Here is a 20,536-nt window from a genome sequence, read left to right as displayed (position 1 = left end):
GCTCATTTAGCCTGGGGGAAGAGGAAAACCAGTTGGGAGCAGACACTTAAAGGGGTAATAAACCCAAAAGCAAAAACATTTATTATATTGCAGCTTACTAATCATTAGATGTGATGGCTGCATTTGTTTTCTTTTTTAGGCTTTCTTTCTTCTATTTTCATATGGTGATCTAGCCAGAAAGTATGTTTTTCAAAAGAACAAGCTCTCTTCCAGATCAGTTCCAGATACAGGGTTGTGACAAACCCTTTAAAACTGACCGGGGTGCTTAAAATGATCAGCTTTATTTACATTAAAAAAAAGTTTGCTGTAACTGTAATTAGCTGGAATTTGGCTTCACTTTGTTAGAGTACTATCAGATTGAAGTCTGATTCATACCTATGCAGGTTGCAATTTGCATATTCCAGGTGAATTTTGCATATTTCAATACACGCTTTTCATCCACTGAAGTCTATGGAACCAAAAACCAGAAAAAAGTCCATGACCCTGTCCATAAAATGCACAGATGTGAACTACATCCATAGGAAACCATGTTACCCACTTACGGACCGCCGCACGCCGATATACGTCCTAAGTTTGAAGAGGAATATCATTGTTATGGGAGCAGCTAGCTGCCATAACCCCCGGTATCCTCTTCTTCGGCCGGCGGTCCGCTTTCTGATAAGAGTGGTCTCTGCAGCGGATTTGCCGCAAGATCACTTTTATCGGCGGCGGGAGAGGGCCCCCCCTCTGCGCTCCGGTGCCCTCCACCGCTTACTGGAGCCGTCGGCAGCGGCTGAGGAGATTGGATGTTTCCAATTGTGTGACATGGAGACGAGTGAGGGGAAGATGGCCTCCACCCGTCTCCATAACATTGCAGGGCTGAAGCGTCAAAACGTCACTTCCGCCAATAGCTCTTAAAGGGCCATTTTGTTTTAATTATTTTTTTAAATGACAGTTTTTTTATTTTAATTGCATTTTAGTGTAAATATCAGATCTGAGGCCTTTTTGACCCCAGATCTCATATTTAAGGCTAGGTTTCCACTATTGCGTCCCCAAAGTCGCGCGATTTTGCCGCGATTTTTTACCGCGATTTTACCGCGATTTGAAGCAATGCCTGTATCTATGGACCTCAAGTCGCATCAAAGTGGGACCAAAGTAGTGCAGGGACTACTTTGAAGTCGCTGCGACTTGAAGTCGCACAGATATGAACGGTACTCATTGGAAATCATGGGAAACAATTTGTCATGCGACTTTTCAGTCCCAAGTCGCATGAAAAGTCGCACTAGTGGAAACAGAGCCTAAGAGGTCCTTAGAGCGAGGGCAATAATTCTGGCCCTAGACCTCTTCTGTAACTCAAAACATGCAACCTGTAAAAAATGTTTAAACGTCGCCTATGGAGATTTTTTAACAGTAAAAGTCTGCTGCCATTCCACGAGCGGGCGCAATTTTGAAGCATGACATGTTGAGTATCAATTTACTCGGCGTAACATTATCTTCCACAATATAAAAAAAAAATTGGGCTAACTTTACTGTTGTCTTATTTTTGTATTAAAAAAAGTGTATTTTTCACCCAAAAAAAGTGTGCTTGTAAGACCGCTGCGCAAATACGGTTTGACAGAAAGTATTGCAACGCCATTTTATTCTCTAGGGTGTTAGAAAAAAAATGTATGTTTGGGGGCTCTAAGTAATTTTCTAGCAAAAAAACAAAACAAAACAGGTTTTAACTTGTAAACAACAAATCTCAATAATAGGCTCGGTCCTTAAGTGGTTTAATGGACTGTAGTGTGTTTCTGCAAAACTGAAAACGCATAAAAATGCATAGGTGTGAATCAGGCCTTAAAATACACTAAACACTCTCCTCCCCCCAGACTGACAATGCTGCTTTCCAAAAAAGGTGCCCTCTGTGCTCCTTCATCCAGAGTGGATGCACTCTAATACAGGAGGTGGAGCTGCAATATATTACATTTTTGGTTTTAATACCACTTTAAGCTGGCCATACATGGATCAAAATTCAGCCAGTTCAGCAGGAACCAGTCAAACGTCTTCCATGTATGGCCATTTTCCGTGTCAACAGGCTTCAGCACTGATCAGTGTATTCTGACATTGAGGGGAGGGAAATCTACCCGCTGTCCGAATACAAAGACACCGAATGTGTGGATGGGGGAAATTGGATAATTTTTTTTTTTTGTTCAGTCGGTCGGATGAACGAAACAGAAAGCAACCCATAAAATGAGCAACTTTACTTTATTCTCAATTCCCAGCACCCGCAGACTTCCCCCCATGCTGCAAGACTGGTCCCCAAAGTCGCTTCCCTTTTTGCTCTGCTGGTCATGCGCTTTCTTACATCATCACACACAATGCAGGACCAGCAACCCTGGATCATATGTGAGGACAGCAAGGGCTCGACACAGCCTGGAGATACCACAAAATAAAGTATTACTCTTCATACTTCTAGCACATTCTTTGCATTAAGAACTCTCCACCCCCCCCCCAGCACCCCCTTATACTTACCTGAGACCGATCTCAATCCAGCACTGTTCACAAAAGGCTCTTTTAGCTCTCTCCCTCCTCATTGGCTCAGAGATAGCAGCGGGAGCATTGGCGCCTGCTGCCATCAAGCACAGCCCATACACAGAGCATGGCTCGGGAGCGAGCACGCACAAGGGCCCCCATAGCAAGCAACTTTCTATGGTATTAATAATATGGGGATTGGGGAAGAGGACAGGAGGCAAGTGCTGTATAAGTGATTGATTGGTCAATCAAATGACTGATCAATATCTGACCACACACATATTGTAGTGTAATGGCAACTTTCTATGGTAGCACTCTGCGGGGGCGGGGGTGGGGGTGGGGGTGGGGGGGGGAGGCTTGGGAGGTGTCAAAAGTGCAGACGGAAGACCCAAGAAGAGGAGGATTGGGGCTGCTATGTGCAAAACTTTTGCACAAAAGCAAGTAAGTATAACATGGCTATTTAAAAAAATAAAAATAAAGTGTTGGTAAATGCTATTTTTTTTCTTTAATTAAATACTGTTGAAGAAATTAGTCTTTCAACAATTAAATCATTTTGACAAAGTGTTCTTTTATCACCACAGCACACAGCTCTTTATCCCACTCCCCTCGGTGTTATCTCCATCGTATAGTTAGCCGTATTCTACCCATCTGAAAATCTTTGCGAATCAAATTTGGATGAAATAGCCGCCATGTGTTAAATTCAACTGATCCGAGCAGTAATATCTTTAGTGAATTGAAAAATCCATTATTGATTGTGTGAAAAAAAAAAAAGAAAAGGCCGGTAATGAAAAGATTTCAAGCATTGTGCTTTTGTGATTTTACTGTATGTGATGGTTGGAGCAATGAAAACGGTAAATCAATGTAATTATTGTGGCGTGTTCAGGATGATGGTGTACGCAGCTGTTCTTGAATGGTGGGGCGCTCTTTACCTGAACAGCCAGGTTACGGCCACCCATAAAAGAGGCTTCAGTTACTTTGTTTCCTGATTTTTTAAATTTTTTTATACTGTATATGTAAAACCACACCTTGCGTTACGTCTTGCTGATGAGGTCTTAAAAAAGGATCCTGTACAGAACTGTGAACACATTAGCATAGCAGTAAAGTGTAAACGTCTAGTGATATATATGCACTGCATTTAGATTTTATACCACCAAGCTTGCCATCAGAAAAAAGGACTGAACTGGGCCAAAGATGCTTCAGTATCCGCGGTCACTATACTTCTGGGAACCATCAAATATGTTCGGTGTAATGACACAAAATCGGCCAGTAGAGGGAGCAAGAGGACTTAAAGCAGGCCCATTATTAAAATTTGACATTTCACGTGAATCAGTTGGGGGCATTACAGCAGTATGAAATATACAGAATTATTTTATTTATATGTCAAAAAGTCTCTTTCTTGCCAATTATGAAAAACTTGTTCCTTCCGGCTCGGTTCACACTGCTGTGACTTGGGATTCGACTTGTGAGTCGAGTGACATGTGACATGTGAAATCCCATGTTGGTCAATGAGGGCTGTCTTAAAGCGGAGTATTGCTTAAAAAAAAAAAATAAATAAAAGTCTGCAGCTACAAATACTGCAGCTGCTGACTTTTAATAATCGGACACTTGCTTGTCCCAGGGTCCAGCGATGCGGGGGAACGAAGCCCTGTCCCCCCCCCCCCCCTCTGCGGAGCCGGCAACATAACTGTGGGCACCCGGCTGTGGCTTCACAGCGGGGCATCTACTGTGCATGTGCGAGCCACGCACCGTGACTGGCTGGGCAATCATCTGGGACCTGTGACGTCCCAGAGGATTGCCGAGAGGGAGGAGAGGTGATCTCCCTTCTGGTGCCGCGGTGCACCGGGAGGAAGTGGGAGCCTCTAAAAAGAGGGTATCCCCCCCCCCCCCCCAAAAAAAAGACATGCCAAATGTGGCATGTCAGGGGGTCATCTCCATTTTTGGGTGGAACCCCGCTTTAATTAGCACTACTGAAGTCGCTCCGACTATAGAAAAGGTTCCTGTACTACTTCAAGGTCAACTTCTATCCATCTTGTGCCCATAGACTATTCTTAATTGATGTGATTTGGACCTAACATTACAGGAAGATTACACAGGCATTCCCTGAAGTTGCTTCAAAGTCACGCCAAAGTCTCCTGGCAAAGTCGCACGACTTACAGGTTGCGGCAGTGTGAACCTTGCCTCAATGAAACCTTATGTATTCTATTATTATACAAGATTTAGAGGGCCAACTGTTTGGACAGTGCTTTACAAAATAGAGGGGGACAGTACCATTCTATATAATAGGAACCAAAGAGCCCTGCTTGTTACAGCTTACAATCTGGACTGTTATCAGCTAGAATTGTTCCCTTCTATCTCTATGAACTACAAAACGCCTCCCCCTGTACTGGAGAAGAGAGGGAGGTGTTATGTAATCTTACCATTGGGTAATGTAGTCCCTAACACACCACCCTGTCCTGGGGTGACAATGTTGCCCAGTACGGTTGTACTGAAGTGAGTATTAATGGCAAGATTACCAGGGTAAAATAATGGGAAATAAAAGAGTGAAAAAGAAAACGAATGCAGCCATCACATCTAAGGACCAGTCAGCTGCACTACTATCAATTTTTGTTCTTGGGTTTAGATGCACTTTAAGGTTGATTTACTACAGGCAAGAGAGTTGCCTTTTATTTATTTTCTTTCCAGTTGGAATGTTACTAATGCAGATAGAATGAATCAGAGAAGAAAAAAAATAAATGCATTACGGCCACTAGATGGCACTACTCCCAAGCCCTGATGAAGGATGTTCTCTGGCCTCCGAAACATGTTGGCTTTGAGATAAAGTCTCATTTCATTTTGGAATAAATCTATATCTGGACAATAAAGTTTCATTTTTGCAATTCAAACTTAAACCCTCTCATTTACAAACCAAGGAAACTGTGGAAATCCTTTGGTATAGAGAAGCGGTCAGCCTAAAATCCAGATACCCTGGCCGAATACTCCTTTTGCAATTGGACAGTCCCACTCTTCCAGCGCTACCCCTGCCTTTTCCTGAAGTTTTTATACAGTTCCTTGAAAAAGTATTCATACCCCTTGAAATTTTCCACATTTTTGTCATGTTACAACCAAAAATGTAAATGTATTTTATTGGAATTTTATGTGATAGACCAACACAAAGTGGCACATAATTGTGAAGTGGAAGGAAAATGTGAAAAAGTGTGGTGTGCATTTGTATTCAGCCCCCTTTACTCTGATACCCCTAACTAAATTCTAGTGGAACCAATTGCCTTCAGAAGTCACCCAATTAGTAAATAGAGTCCCTCTGTGTGTAATTTAATCTCAGTATAAATACAGCTGTTCTGTAAAGCCCTCTGAGGTTTGTTAGAGAACCTTAGTGAACAAACAGCATCATGAAGGCCAAGGAACACACCAGACAGGTCAGGGATAACGTTGTGGAGAAGTTTAAAGCAGGTTTAGGTTATAAAAAAAAATATCCCAAGCTTTGAACATCTCACAGAGCTCTGTTCAATCCATCATCGGAAAATGGAAAGAGTATGGCACAACTGAAAACCTACCAAGACATGGCCATCCACCTAAACTGACCGGCCGGGCAAGGAGAGCATTAATCAGAGAAGCAGAGAAGCCCATGGTAACTCTGGAGGAACTTCGAGATCTACAGATCAGGTGGGAGAATCTGTCCACAGGACAAATATTAGTCACGCACTCCACAAATCTGGCCTTTGTGGAAGAGTGGCAAGAAGAAAGCCATTGTTGAAAGAAAGCCATAAGAAGTCCCGTTTGCAGTTTGCGAGAAGCCATGTGGAGGACACAGCAAACATGTGGAAGAAGGTGCTCTGGTCAGATGAGACCAAAATTGAACATTGTGGCCTAAAAGCAAAACTCTATGTGTGGCAGAAAACTAACACTGCAAATCACCCTGAACACACCATCCCCACCGTGAAACATGGTGGTGGCACCATCATATTGTGGGGATGTTTTTCTTCAGCAGAGACAGGGAAGCTGATCAGAATTGATGGGAAGATGGATGGAGCCAATTACAGGGCAATCTTAGAAGAAAACCTGTTAGAGTCTGCAAAAGACTTGAGACTGGGGCGGAGGTTCACCTTCCAGCAGGACATCGACCCTAAACATACAGCCAGAGCTACAATGGAATGGTTTAGATCAAAGCATATTCATGTATAAGAATGGCTCAGTCAAAGTCCAGACCTAAATCCAATTGAGAATCTGTGGCAAGACTTGGAAATTGCTGTTCACAGACAGACGCTCTCCATCCAATCTGACAGAGCTTGAGCTATTTTGCAAAGAAGAATGGGCAAAAATGTCACTCTCTAGATGTGCAAAGCTGGTAGAGACATCCCCAAAAAGACTTGCAGCTGTAATTGCAGTGAAAGGAGGTTCTACAAAGTATTGACTCCGGGGGGCGCTATACAAATGTACACAACACTTTTGAGATATTTTACTTTTAAAAAAAAAAAATGTAAAACCATTTAACTTCCACTTCACAATTTTGTGCCACTGTGTTGGTCTATCACATAAAATCCCAATAAAATACATTTGCGTTTTTGGCTGCAACATGACAAAATGTGGAAAATTTCAAGGTGTATGAATACTTTTTCAAGACACAGTAGCTGTCTGTATTCCTGGTACATATGTTCCCTTACTTCCTGTCTACTAAAACTGTGGTCACCGTGTCAGCAGCAGAGTGGAAAGCTCTCTAAACCCGGCCATAGACGGATTGGATCTCAGCCGGTCCCAACTGACAGGCCGAGATTTGATCCATCTATGGGCAGACTGAAGATCCACTTCAGTACAACCAGTCTGTTGGATATTTCGCATGCGATCACTGCAGGCGGCCATCAGTGATCATTGTGTTCTGTCGACAGGGATGGCTCAAAAGTTCTGCGGGGGGGATTCCCCCATAAACATTGACTGAGTTAATGAATCGATCAATTTTCTTTTCTTCCCCTGTGGCAGAAGAAAAGAAAATTGTATAATCTATGGCTTGCGTAACAGATCCACAGAGCAGTAAAAGCCCAACATGGGTTCTAATTCTCCACTAAATCTAAAAACGATTTGTCCAGGCTCCCATTTTAAGGGCTCATTTACAAATGCGGCAAAGACTGCCTCTGAAAAGCGATCCGCTCTCAGATCACATTCCAGAGACATTTGACAGGTGGAAGGTCGCCTCCCCACCACCTATTTTAACCCCCTAAATGCTACAGCACTGCACCGCAATTGTGTGCATTACGCAGCACCATTCACTCGAACGCGTCAGAGTTTAATTCCTGCTACGGCCACGGCTCCCACACGTGGGGGAATGGTTGGTGAGCAGGACGCATGTTTTTACCACCCAAACCCCCCCGCCCACTGCAAATTTAAGAAATTCCTAAGGAAAGGACTGGGTTGCAAAAGGTCAGAGCCAAATCTGACTTAGGTTAGGTTCTCACCTGTGTGTTTTCAAGCATTTCACGCAATAACATTTTCCTGTGGTTTTAAGCCCTCCCACTGAAGTCTATGGGGCCAAAAATGCACATGGCCATTAAAAACAAAAAACAAAACAAAACAAAAAAAAACAAAAAAACACACACCTGTACTTTTTTCCAAGATGCATGTAAGAGGAACACACAGGTCTGATGGACCCCATAAAAATAATAATTGTAATCCTCTTGTCATGTATTGTATGTCGGACAATGTGCGTAAATTTGCAAAGTTGTGCTCAGAGACTTCTAGCATTTTTCAGAAGGTAACTTACGCCAATTGCCTGTTTTCATCACATGCATGGTCCCGGTTTATGACAGGTTACCGGCATGTAGTTGAGGAATTCCTTCTGTAGGACGTTGGTGACAGATGGCCTAGTGGACTGCATACTTGTCATACTTCATTACACGGCAACAAAAGCAACCAATTAGAAAGAAAAATGTGTTTTAGGAATGATTGCTTGTAAAACTCTTCTTCCCCCCTGGAAATGGAAGCTTGTAATAGAAAAATGTGCTCCGAGGGGATTAGAAGCTTGTACATAAATACATTGGAAGGTCACGTGGATGCATTTGTGAGGAATGGAAGTATTCACCATGACAGGCTATTAAAGCAGAAAAACACGAGCTCCTCTACTCCTGTGCACTGTACATGACCCGTGCAATCAGCACAGGTCTCGACAGCCATTGTGCTGCATACAATGAACCTTAAAACGTGAGCTCCTGGGGTGGAGGTTTTAGAATTCCTATATTGCCACATCTTTATCCAAAAAAATAAAATACGCTAGTACCACTTCCAAATTCAATATATGCAAAAGTGGTGGTGGGGAGGGGAGAATCCTTTCATCACAGACTGGCTAAGACAAAAGAACATGGCAGGAGGGGAGAATCCTTTCATCATAGACTGGCTCAGACAAAAGAACATGGCACCTATCAGCAGTGTTAATTTTGTCGACTAAAACATTTTAGTCGACTAAATGAATACTATTTTAGCTTTCGTCGCGACCGTGCGAGAATCTGATCGTTCGTACGCATCTTTCGTCCGATATTTTCCGAAGAGACAAACACAAAAATTTTTATTTTATGATACTAGATCGTACAATTTTAGTTTAATCAGTAAAGTTTTTGTACTTTAATACAATACAAATACATTACATCACTTCCAAATTTTTATTTTGTCTTATGAGAATTTTCATACTTTAGTAACCTATTTGTTTTTGATATGGAGACTAGCATGCTAACCCCCCCCCCCCCCCAAAAAAAAAACAGACGATCATTCGTCTGATAATCTCATCCTGTGAACTAAGCTAAAGGGAGGGTTATGCCATGTGTGTCCCCATTGGGGAGATTTCCCCTTCACTTCCTGTCCCATTGCCAGGAGGAAGAAGGAGGCTACAAGTCTGGGAGTTTCAGTTGTCCAATTAAGTTTATTCATTCTTACTTTGCTGTGGAGGCTGATGGTAGAATATATCTGTTCATATTTCTCTGTAGTAAGAGTATTGCTTTAACATGGTAAACGGATCACATACACTACCGCCCATTCACTAGAATTCATGAGGGGGGATTTATTAAATCCAGAGAGTGCAAATCTGGCGGCGGGGTGGGGGTGGGGGTTAGATGAACTAGCAGATTTAGACACACTAAGAAACTGAAGCTAAGCTTCAGCTATCACGTTATAAGAAGTTACAGCAAACTATTTTTTTTTTTCCCCTATTGGGATAAAGTTTTACATAAATAAAAGCTGATCAGTGTAAGCACCCTGGTCGATGTTTATTCCTTATAAAAAAAAAAAATAAAATAAAAATTGTTTTACAAGAACAGCACAGGGTGCACCCGTGACACCAGAGTTGCAGAGCATTAGGAGTGTTCTAAAGAGAGTAATCAGCAGGAGATGTCCCAGGCTCTCTATCTTTGATGAAGATTACATTTATGCGTTTGTGCTGCATTTATGTTAACATGCATTGAATTACCTATTCACAATAAATAGCACTGCAATGCACATACAGCTATGCACTGGCACTTTACTGTACTTTAAGCAAAGTACACATGGGCTAAATGTTGGGCATCATTAATAAAAACTGGCTGACATTCGGCCTGTGTGCATGGCAGCCGGTCCGACAGGACGAGCATGCTGGAAAACCAGCAGCCGACCGACCAATAGCAGAGAGCTCTGACCAGAGTGTTCTGGCCGGGTGGGGCGTCCCACTGTCATAACACAAAAGAACAGCAGGGGAGATCACTGCACTAACGTCAGACTGTTAGTACAGCAGCTCCGACCGGAGCTGTCCATTTTTTTTTCGTCCAACCGGGAATCGCACCTGAGCCGCTGATCAATATCGCACAGGACCGGGCTTTGAAATCATGCTGCAAACCTGCCGGCACATGTGAACGGAGTCTTAGGCCCCTTTCATAGGAGCATGGCCGATGCAGCAAACCACCCCGCTAGACGGTGCTATACCCTTCACACAACTTGTGTCCACAAAGCTTTGTGCTGTCGGCATGTTAGGTTCAGCAGGCGACATCACCTGCCAATGGCCCCAAAAAGCGAATGAGGCTGTGCCGCAACCATGTCTGACTATGACGCTTACACACGACCGGACTTTCCGGCAGAAAAGGTCAGACGGAATCATTCCGATCGTGTGTGGGCGTCATCTGACTTTTTCTTTCTAAAATTCTGAGGGACCTAGAAATAGAACATGTTTCAAATCTTTCCGACGGACTCAATTCCTATCGGTAAAACCGTTAGTCTGTATGCTATTCCGACGGACCAAAAACGACGCAAGGGCAGCTATTGGCTACTGGCTATTGAACTTCCTTTTTCTAGTCCCGTTGTACGTCATCGCGTTCTAAACGAATGGACTTTGGTGTGATCGTGTGTAGGCAAGTCTGTTTCAGCGGAACTCCGTCGGAAAAGCCGTCAGAGTCTACTCTGACGGAAAGTCCGGTCGTGTGTAAGTGGCATAATATTTCCATGAGAAATGTCTCTTCAAACTGGTGTGTGGAAGGCAGCATATTCCCCTCCCGATTGCTTGCTAACTGCAGGTCAGCCACTGCTGACAAAGTGATCCACTGCAGATTGCGAGTCAGCAGCATTGGCCCTCTTAAAAGGGGCCCAAGGGCTCCTTTACATGAGCGCACTGATCTGTACACAGGTGCTCCATGCAGGCAACCTGTTGAAATCAATAAGAGGAAGACAACTGCGCAGACCTGCATGGATCTCACATCCGTGCGGGTCTGGTGAACAGAATGCAGTCAGTCTGTGTCCTGATCCATGTATCAGACCCGCATGGGTTGATATGCCTGTGTGAAGGCCTTAGTGTGTAGATGTATGGTTTCAGAAGTTCCTATGTACAACACCTGTAATAGCATGTTAGGGAAAAAAATAAATAAAACAAATGTAGCCACTACAACTAAGGTCTGGTAAGGCCCCTTTCACATTACCGCAACTTCAAAGTTGTGCGATTTTTACCGCATTTTCCCGTCCGCGATTTCAGGGAATGTCTGTGTCACTCGCATCAAAGTCGGACCAAAGCAGTACAGGGACTAACTTGAAGTCGCACAGATATGAAGGGTACTCATTGGAAATCATGGAGTAGTCCCAAGTCCCAAGTCGTAGGAAGCTGCAATAGGCTACATTTGTTTTTGGGTTTAGATACATTTTATCAAACATCAGCTCCAATACTCTTATCCCAAACCATTTAGAAATGCTTCATACAGCCCCGCAGATCATGTCTCTCTGTAGGCGGCATCATTGCTGAACAGCAGAATCTTCTGTCTTACCGGACAGCCTGTCTTTTACCCATAACATGCGATGTTCAGTAGAGGGTTCAAAATCTTTTGGATTTGCATTATACTCTCAATTTATGAAAATCAGATGGATTATGTATTACCTTAGCTTGGAAGAAGTACAATACTGCCTGACACATCGAAATTTAAACCTGATATAGCAAGTCACAAGACTGAAAACAATAGGGTTGATTTACTAAAAGGCAAATAATACTTTTGCAAAGGAATTTTCTCTTTGCTTAGAGAATGCTGTAGAAATTCACTTTGCAAAGAATACCCAAATCAAGCAAGGAAAATTAACATTAAAATAAATAAATAAATATGGATTTTTGCTTGCAAAATGATTGGATAATTAAATTCCGCAGAAAAATTCTCTTGCCTATTTGCCTTTAGTAAAAGCAACCTTAAAAAGTAGGGGTAGATAGATAGATATATATATATATATATATATATATATATATATATATATATATATATATATATATATATATATATATATATATATATATATATATCTATATCTATATCGATATATATGATAGAGAGATAGAGATATATATCACCGAAAATTATCGGCAGAAAATAGGGTTATTGGCGATAAAATAAAGGTGCCGATAACTGGCGCCGAAAATGATCAGTGGAAAATATAAAAAAAAAAAAAAAAAAAAAAAAAGGAAGGTGCCGAAAAGAATCATTTAACTACTTGCCGTCTGTAGGACGTCCTCGGGTTGCAGTGATTATACGGATGAGATGGTGCCTGCACTTGTAGGCATCATCCCGGTATAAATATTTTCAGCTGGCGATTCTCTTAGTAGCAGAAGTGATTTGAGTGGCTAAATAGCCACTCGATCGCTTCTACAGGTGGCAGGTGGCTGAAGTGGGTCCCCAACCGCCCTCCCGCCTTTCCTGGGCTCTAGTGTCCGGTTGCGGAGTCCGGGAGCGATGTGGCCGGCCGTGATTGCTGCACTGAACAGAGAGGGAGGAACAGACATCGTTCCGCTCGCTCGGTAACTTAGAAACACAAGTGCTACATGTACATTGTCCCATAGGGGACAACACTGTAAAATAAAAATAATAATGATAGTTCTGCTTTAACATGTTAATGCAATTTCAAAAGTAATTTTTGGAGTTTTTAAAATGTGCAGCTTTTATTAATCACTTCAGCCCTGGAAGGTTTTACCCCCCTTCCTGACCAGAGCACTTTTTACAATTTGGCACTGTGTCACTTTAACTGGTAATTGCGCGGTCATGCAATGCTGTACAAAAACAAGGTTTCTTTTGGTGCTATTTGATCACCTCTGCGATTTTTATTTTTTGCGCTATTAAAAAAAGAGCGACAACTTTAAAAAAAATAAATAATATTTATTACTTTTTGCTATAATAAACATCCCCAAAAAGGTTTTTTTAAAAAAAAACAAACAAAAAAATTCTTTATCAGTTTAGGCCAATATATATTCTACATATTTTTGGTAAAAAAAAAATTAAAAAAATAAATATAAAATCGCAATAAGAGTATATTGATTGGTTTGCGCAAAAGTTATAGCGTCTACAAACTATGGGAAAGATTTATGGCATTTTTATAATTTTTTTTTTTTTTTTTTACTAGCAATGGCGGTGATCTGCGTTTTTAGCGGTATTGCGGATGGACAGATGGGACACTTGACATTTATACAGCAATCAGTGCTATAAAAATGCACAGATTACTGTGTAAATGACACTGGTAGGGAAGGGGTTAACACCAGGGGGAGATCAAGGGGTTAAATGTGTGTTCCCTCAGTGTGTTCTAACTGTATGGGGATAGGACTGAGTAGGAGGGGAAACATATTGCGGTTCCTACTTAGTAGGAAGAAACGACATGTCTCCTGTCCGCTGACAGCACAGGGATTTGTGCGTTTATACACATACACACACACACACACACACACACACACACATCCACGTGCACGCGATCGCGCGCAGCTGGCGGTGATCGCACCCGCCGGCCACGCACATTGGGTCCCCCTGCCGCCAGTGCGCGTGTGACCACTGGTGGCTCTTAAAGGAGCCCCGTACCGGGTTACGCGCAGGGGAGCCATTCTGCCCCATAAATACACGCGAGCCGGTCGGGTACCGGTTAAAATAACGCCTGACGATTCTGCTTTGAAGGTGCTTGTTTAAGCACTTCCAGTTGTCATGGGGTTGATTTACTAAAACTGGAGAGGGCAAAATCTGGTGCAGCTGTGAATGGTAACCAATCAGCTTCTAACTTCAGCTTGTTCAATTAAAGGGTTTGTTAACCCATCTATATAAAACTATGCCAGCCCTTCTATTAGAGGCTGGCATAGCACACGGTGTCAGCAGTTTTAAAAACTCAGCGTTCTAAATATCCAATTTGAACTGTCTTCAGGCTGGTCACATCACTCGTGGCCGCTTTACAGCTCTGATGGATTGCTTCTGCGTGAGGGGCCGTGATCTCCCTCTGACGTCACCTGGGGAGATCACGTGGCCGCTCGTCTCCTCCGTAGAAGCCGTGTAGCGGAGCTGTAAAGCAGCCGCAAATCATGTGACCAGCGTGCAGACAACTCAAATTAGGTATTTAGAACACTCGTTTTTGAAAACTAAATTACATAGTGTGATATGCCAGTCTGGCAGTGAAAATTTTTGGATTGAATTTTATGCGGGGCCAGAGACAGACACAGAGGGGGATGACAGGCAGGAAGGAGGGGGTGAGGGGGGGAGAGAGAGGAGAGCAGAGGGGACAGATACGTATGATGCAGGGACACAATCAGACCACGGTGATCAGGGCTGATTTTCGTGGCCAGTATAGAGAGGGCATACAGGAAGTGGCAAGTTCAGGTTTTTTTTTTTTTTACAGTTTAGAGGGGGGCAGATTACACGGCACAAGCACTGTACTGTGTAATCGACTTTAAGGGACCAGAATCTGCAATTTTTTTTTTTTTTTTGGGGGGGGTTAACAAACACTTTAAGCTTTAACAATAAAATCTGGATGTTGGTTTCTATGCAGCGCTGTGCCAGGTTTTGCACTCTCCGGATTTATTAAATCTCCCCTATGAATTCTAGGGAATGGGTGGTAGTGTATGTGACCTGTTTACCATGTTAAAGCAATACTCTTACTACACAGAAATATAAACAGATATATTCTACCATCAGCCTCCACAGCAAAGTAAGAATGAATTAAACTTCACTGGACAACAAACTCCGAGACTTGTGGCCTCCTTCCTCCTCTAGTCCCATAAAACAATACAAAACCCATGAACTTCCTCAAACAAAACCAGCACGTCCGCTGTCCATGCAAAACTCAGCCCTGATCCACATAATATTCATCTATTAAAAATGTAAATCCTCTAAGTGACTATAAGCTTTTCTCCCGGAACTTCATCCACAGCTTCCTACAAATCCCATAATCTCGCTGCCACCCAGAGCAGCTCAAAGCTTATCCTTCTGATGGTTCCTGCGACTTTCAGCCATCTTTTAAACCAAAATCAAGCAGTCTGGATTTGATCCCATCACTACTTATGACAAAAAAGCAAATGGAAATCTGAAATATAATTTGAACATCTTACTGGCAAGATGGAAAAAATCAATCAATCACTAGTTTGTATCATACTTGGTTCCAAAAGAACCGAAAAAGTTAAACCATCCAAAAGGTTGGGAGCGCTGTATTTAGTGCTGCCAAAACGTCCTGCCCATTGGAATGAATGGGCAGCGCTTCTGAAGCGCCTGAAAAGCACTTCGGAAGCGCCGGAAGTTTTTAACCCTATCTTTGGGGTTAAAAGCTCCCCGATAGCGGTCGAAAAGCGCCGCTAAAACGCACAACGATTTACTGCGGCCCCAGTGTGAAAGGGGTCTTTTAAAAGAACACTTACCCAGCATCCCTTTAAACATTCTAAAAAACAAACAAACTCTTGCGAGCTACCATGTGAAAATCCAAATGATGATTAAAGGACAGCTGCTAGCAATGACCACGTCTCAAATGCTCGTGCCAAAACAAGAATTTATACCAATATAATGCTGCGCTATCCAAATGTAATCAAATGATAATCGTACTAAATCCTAATATTACTGACTGCAGTGCATGCTCCTCCCTGCTTTAGCTGTGCAATCAGTTGATTAGTTGCTTGCTCAAGAAACTGATCAGCCGATTGCACAGCTATGGTCTGCACCTCCCAGTGAGCTTGCCTGTTTAAAAGGGATTTATACCAATATAATGCTGTGCTATCCAAATGTAATCAAATGATAATCATACTAAATCCTAGTATTACTGACTGCAGTTAAATATTGGTGGTGAGATATTCCATTCCTATGTAAAAAATCTAGTGAACATAATGAAATCTGATGCGATTAAAATTATGATCATAAACAATTAAAAATGGCAATCCTATGTGACATTGGGAGTATCGCATAGGATTGCAATTTTTAATTGTTTATGATCGCAATTTTAATCGCATCAGATTACATTATTAAGTTCAATTCCTGTGTAAAAAAAATCTAGTGAACATAATGAAATCTGATGCGATCTGATGCAATCCTATGCGATACTCCCAATGTTACATAGGATTGCAATTTTTAATTGTTTATGATTGCAATTTTAATCGCATCAGATTTCATTATTATTATGTTCACTAGATTTTTTTACATAGGAATGGAATATCTCGCCACCAATATTTAACTGCAGTCAGTAATATTAGGATTTAGTATGATTATCATTTGATTACATTTAGATAGCGCAGCGTTATATTGGTATAAATCCCTATAAAAAACATGCAAGCTCACTGGGAGGTGCAGACCATAGCTGTGCAATGGGCGGATCAGTTGCTTGAGCAAGCAACTAATCAACTGATTGCACAGCTAAAGCAGGGAGAAGCATGCACGTAAAAGATGCTAAGAATGTTTTTTTTTTTTTTCTTACTATAACTCTCGGGTTCTTGAAAGAATACCCGGGGCAGGGTGCTGTAATGTTTATTGGAGCCTGCTGACCCCTCACACTAAACTCAAAGCAAAGACCAGCAGAAAGACCCAGTGGTGACGTCAATGCATCTTGAGAAAGGTATTTCTTGAAAACAAAATCATTTTTATTGTATTGGTGTAAGTACAGTGGAACCTCAGATTACGAGCATAATCCGTTCCAGGAGAATGCTCGTAATCCAAAGTACTCGCATATCAAAGCGAGTTTTCACATTGAAGTCAATGGAAACGAAGAAAATTTGTTCCGCGTTGACTTCAATGGGATGCAATACCGCATGCGGCCAGAGGTGGGGGGGGGGTGCTGGAGAGTCTCGGATACGGCCGAAAAGGCCCGAGCGCACTTCGGCTGACCTCGGCAAACCTCGGAAAGACTCAGTTCACAAGCCTTTCCGAGGTTTGCCGAGGACAGCCAAACTGTCCTCAGGCCTTTCCGTGCATTTCCGAATGCCGACGATCGGCGCTGTCCGGCTCCGGCCCCCCCACCACAGGCCAAAAGCGGTACTGCACACCGCTTTTGGCCTGAATCCTGGATCTTTAGAAATACACTGCTCGTTTTCAGTTCCTGTAAAGCAGGCACAGGCAGAGAAAGAGTAAAGCAGCACAAGGAGCCAATCAGTTCAGGAGAACATTGACAGAAGGAGAAAGCAAAGTGATGGAGACTTAATCTGCTATTCTACTATCACTGTCCAGTGACAGGCTGGGGGAAGCACAAGACCTGCAAGTGTTTACTGAACTGCAGAAGAGTAAAAAAAAAAAAAAAAAAATCAGGTCTCCTGCCCTGCCAGGACAGTGCTTTGTGGCAGAGCTGTGTGAATCTCAGAAATGGATGTACAGAAATGCTTTAAAAAAGGTTAAACTGCTTCCATATACTGTTTGTATTTTAGTGGTTTGCCTGGACTTTAAAATAAATGTAGGTCTAAAACCAAAACTTTTTAGGACTAATACATCACTTAATAGAGGCTAAAAAAGTGAAAGAACTGCAATACTGTACAAGTGAGGGATGAACATTACTGAAGATTTGTTTTCCAGTTCATGGATGTCTTACCAGATTTTGCTCACACAGGCCACGGAACTGCTGGAATTTCTGTGACATCAGAAGCTGTGCACTGCCGACAGCACTGAGAAGCTTCCCGATCACTGCAAGTAAGAGGCAGAAGTTAGTATGAACTGTAAACATTTCCAAAATAATTCATCTAGTCTTTCCATGTGGACTGCTGGCAAATTATCCCTTGTAGCATCTGATTAGTATACAGCCCAAATGACCCGAGGCCAGGGCTGCATTGGCGAATAAATCTACTTAGAGATTTAACTACTTGGGCTATCTCTGCATTAGCATGGATTTCAGTGTGCTAAAATAAAAGCACACTGAAAAAAAAAAAAAATAGCAAAAAAAAAAATAATACTGTAGCATATACAATTGCGACACAAGTCATATTGTAATTGAATGTTATTAAGAATTACCTTTTCTTTTCAATCTGCAGCTCTGTAATTTTCTGTAAAATGCAATATGGCTACCTAGAGGCATTGTGTACACAGTTGGCGTACAGAATGCCCCTCCAAGATATGTCTTTTCCTGCTTGGCTCAACTGATTTTTTCCAGAAGTCTGCACTATTATTATTATTACTCAGGATTTATATAGTGCCAACAGTTTGAGCAGTTTTAAGATACAAGGCAGATTTTTTGCATCCCCTGCAACGAAAAATGCCATTTTTAGTGAGATACTCCCAATGGGAAATCATGTCTAAAGGGATGCAGACCCTGCCAATTTCCTCATTGGAGCCCTGCAGGTGCAGCAGCTGATTGAGAATTCTAAAACCACTCCCATGAAGAGTCACTCAGCACATCTGCAATAAAGTTTGTTAAAATCCTTGCAATGTACATAGATCACCCAGAGGGGGAATGTTTTACAAAAGTGGACCACCGCCCGCCATATAGCAAAATGATGTCGGCAAAGTGGTTGTGTTATCTCCCCCCCTCCCCGGATCACCAGGGATGCCACCACTAGTTACCACCAGGTATGCCACCCATGGCCACCAGGGATGCCAATCAGTGCCCACAATGGATGCCAGTGCCAAACAATAATGCCTGCCAATCAGTGATGCCCATCAGCACCATCCATTAGTGTACAACAGTGCCACCTATCCATGCCGCCTATCAGTGCCCATCCTTGCCACCTTTCAGTGCCCATCAGTGCCACCTTTCAGTGTCACCTTTCAGTGCCCCATCAGTGCCACCTATCAGTGCCACCTTATCAGTTGCCCGTCAGTGCAGCCTCATCAGTGCCCAACAGTGAAGGAGAAAACTTATTTACAAAGTTTTGTAACAAACAAAAAACAAAAACTTTTTTTTTCAAAATTTTCGGTCATTTTTTTATTTGTTTAGCAGAAAATAAAAACCGCAGAGGTGATCAAATAGCACCAAAAGAAAGCTCTATTTTGGGAACAAAATGATAAAAATTTAGTTTTGGGTACAGTGTTTTATGACCGCGCAATTGTCATTCAATGTGCAACATCGCTGAAAGCTGGTCTGGGCAGGAAGGTATATAAGTGCCCAGTATTGAAGTGGTTAAGGTGGCCATAGATGGATGGTTTGGCTGGTTCAGGAGGGACCGTCTGAATTTTGATCCATGTGTGGCCACTGCAGTTGAACAAAACTCAATCTATTGATCCACTTCTGTTTAGCCACATTGTCAGATAAAAGCGGCTCAATCTGCACTGCAGGCAATAGCTTGATTTGTGTATTCTGACAGCAGGGGAGTCTCCTCACTGTCACAATACAACAGGGAGGATTCCCCATCAACCTCGATTGTGTGAATGGGGGAAAACGGTTCAGTTTTTTTTTTTTTTTGTTCAGCCCTCCAGCTGAACAAAAACAAAAACCGAGCCACGTATGGTTAGTTTTAGCCCTAAATGGATCATTTACTCCTCCGGTAGCAACATAAAAGGTTATGTAGGAGAGTTGGAGGAGGGGGATCTGGGCATCACAGACAGTAATAATACTCCCAGAAGAGGACAGGCCTATGACATGCAAGGCAGGAGGGGGCTGTACTAGGGAAACGACTTCCTGGAGCGCTCATATTTTCTAGCAAGTTCAATGGCTCACTTCAAGTGAATAAAAAAATATTTATAGACAATTTTAAGGAGAAACACTGCATGCAAGCATTTGCACTTGGAAAAAAAAAGGACGTCGGGTGACACTGCCAATCAGACGAACATTGGGCTATTTTGCATTGACTCCTCCTATCAACAGTGGCCTTTACTCCCTTTATGGAAGGCTCTCCGCTGGCAGCATGATCCTGCATAAAAAATAGTCCATGTGCTGTACGCTAGTTAAGTTCATGCCAACGTATACATGGGTACAGCATATTAATAAGGATTTACAAGTATTTATTCCTTTTTAATCAAAATGTTCTCCTAAATCCTTATTAAAATAATATGGTGTATATCATTACATCACTATAGGGCAGTGATGGTAAACCTTGGCACCCCAGATGTTTCGGAATTACATTTCCCATGATGCTCAACTACATTGCAGAGTGCATGAGCATCATGGGAAATGTAGTTCCAAAACATCTAGGGTGCCAAGGTTCACCATCACTGCTATAGGGAGTTGCTGCAGTTTCTATCTGGAAAAGATTACAGCATACCCCCTGTGATCTACACTAGCAGAGCTGTAACTTCATAAGGATTATACAGACATCATACTGAACCATAGTTACAACAGGTTTCTACAGTGATCACGTACCCAGGAGACCACTCTAATTGGTCCCTAGTGACAGACCAGGATTTTCCTCTGTCAAGTGGAGGCCACTGAAGGGAGTGGA

At 42.4% G+C, this 20,536-nt stretch overlaps 1 protein-coding gene across 2 annotated transcripts in view; it reads right to left on the bottom strand.

Annotated features, from left to right (window-relative positions):
- Positions 1–20,536, bottom strand: part of DLGAP4 (DLG associated protein 4) — a 309,694-nt gene that overhangs the window by 12,569 nt on the left and 276,589 nt on the right. For both annotated transcript variants that reach the window (XM_073606515.1, XM_073606516.1), the window contains exon 10: positions 17,758–17,849. In XM_073606515.1, the coding sequence (XP_073462616.1) occupies positions 17,758–17,849 (92 nt within the window). The remainder of the gene's footprint in view (positions 1–17,757; positions 17,850–20,536) is intronic.

The sequence above is a fragment of the Aquarana catesbeiana genome, linkage group LG12, assembly GCF_042186555.1.
Source record: "Aquarana catesbeiana isolate 2022-GZ linkage group LG12, ASM4218655v1, whole genome shotgun sequence".
Classification (NCBI taxonomy): domain Eukaryota; kingdom Metazoa; phylum Chordata; class Amphibia; order Anura; family Ranidae; genus Aquarana; species Aquarana catesbeiana.
The sequence above is the reverse complement of the archived record's forward strand: the minus strand, read 5'-3'. Positions and strand labels throughout refer to the sequence as shown.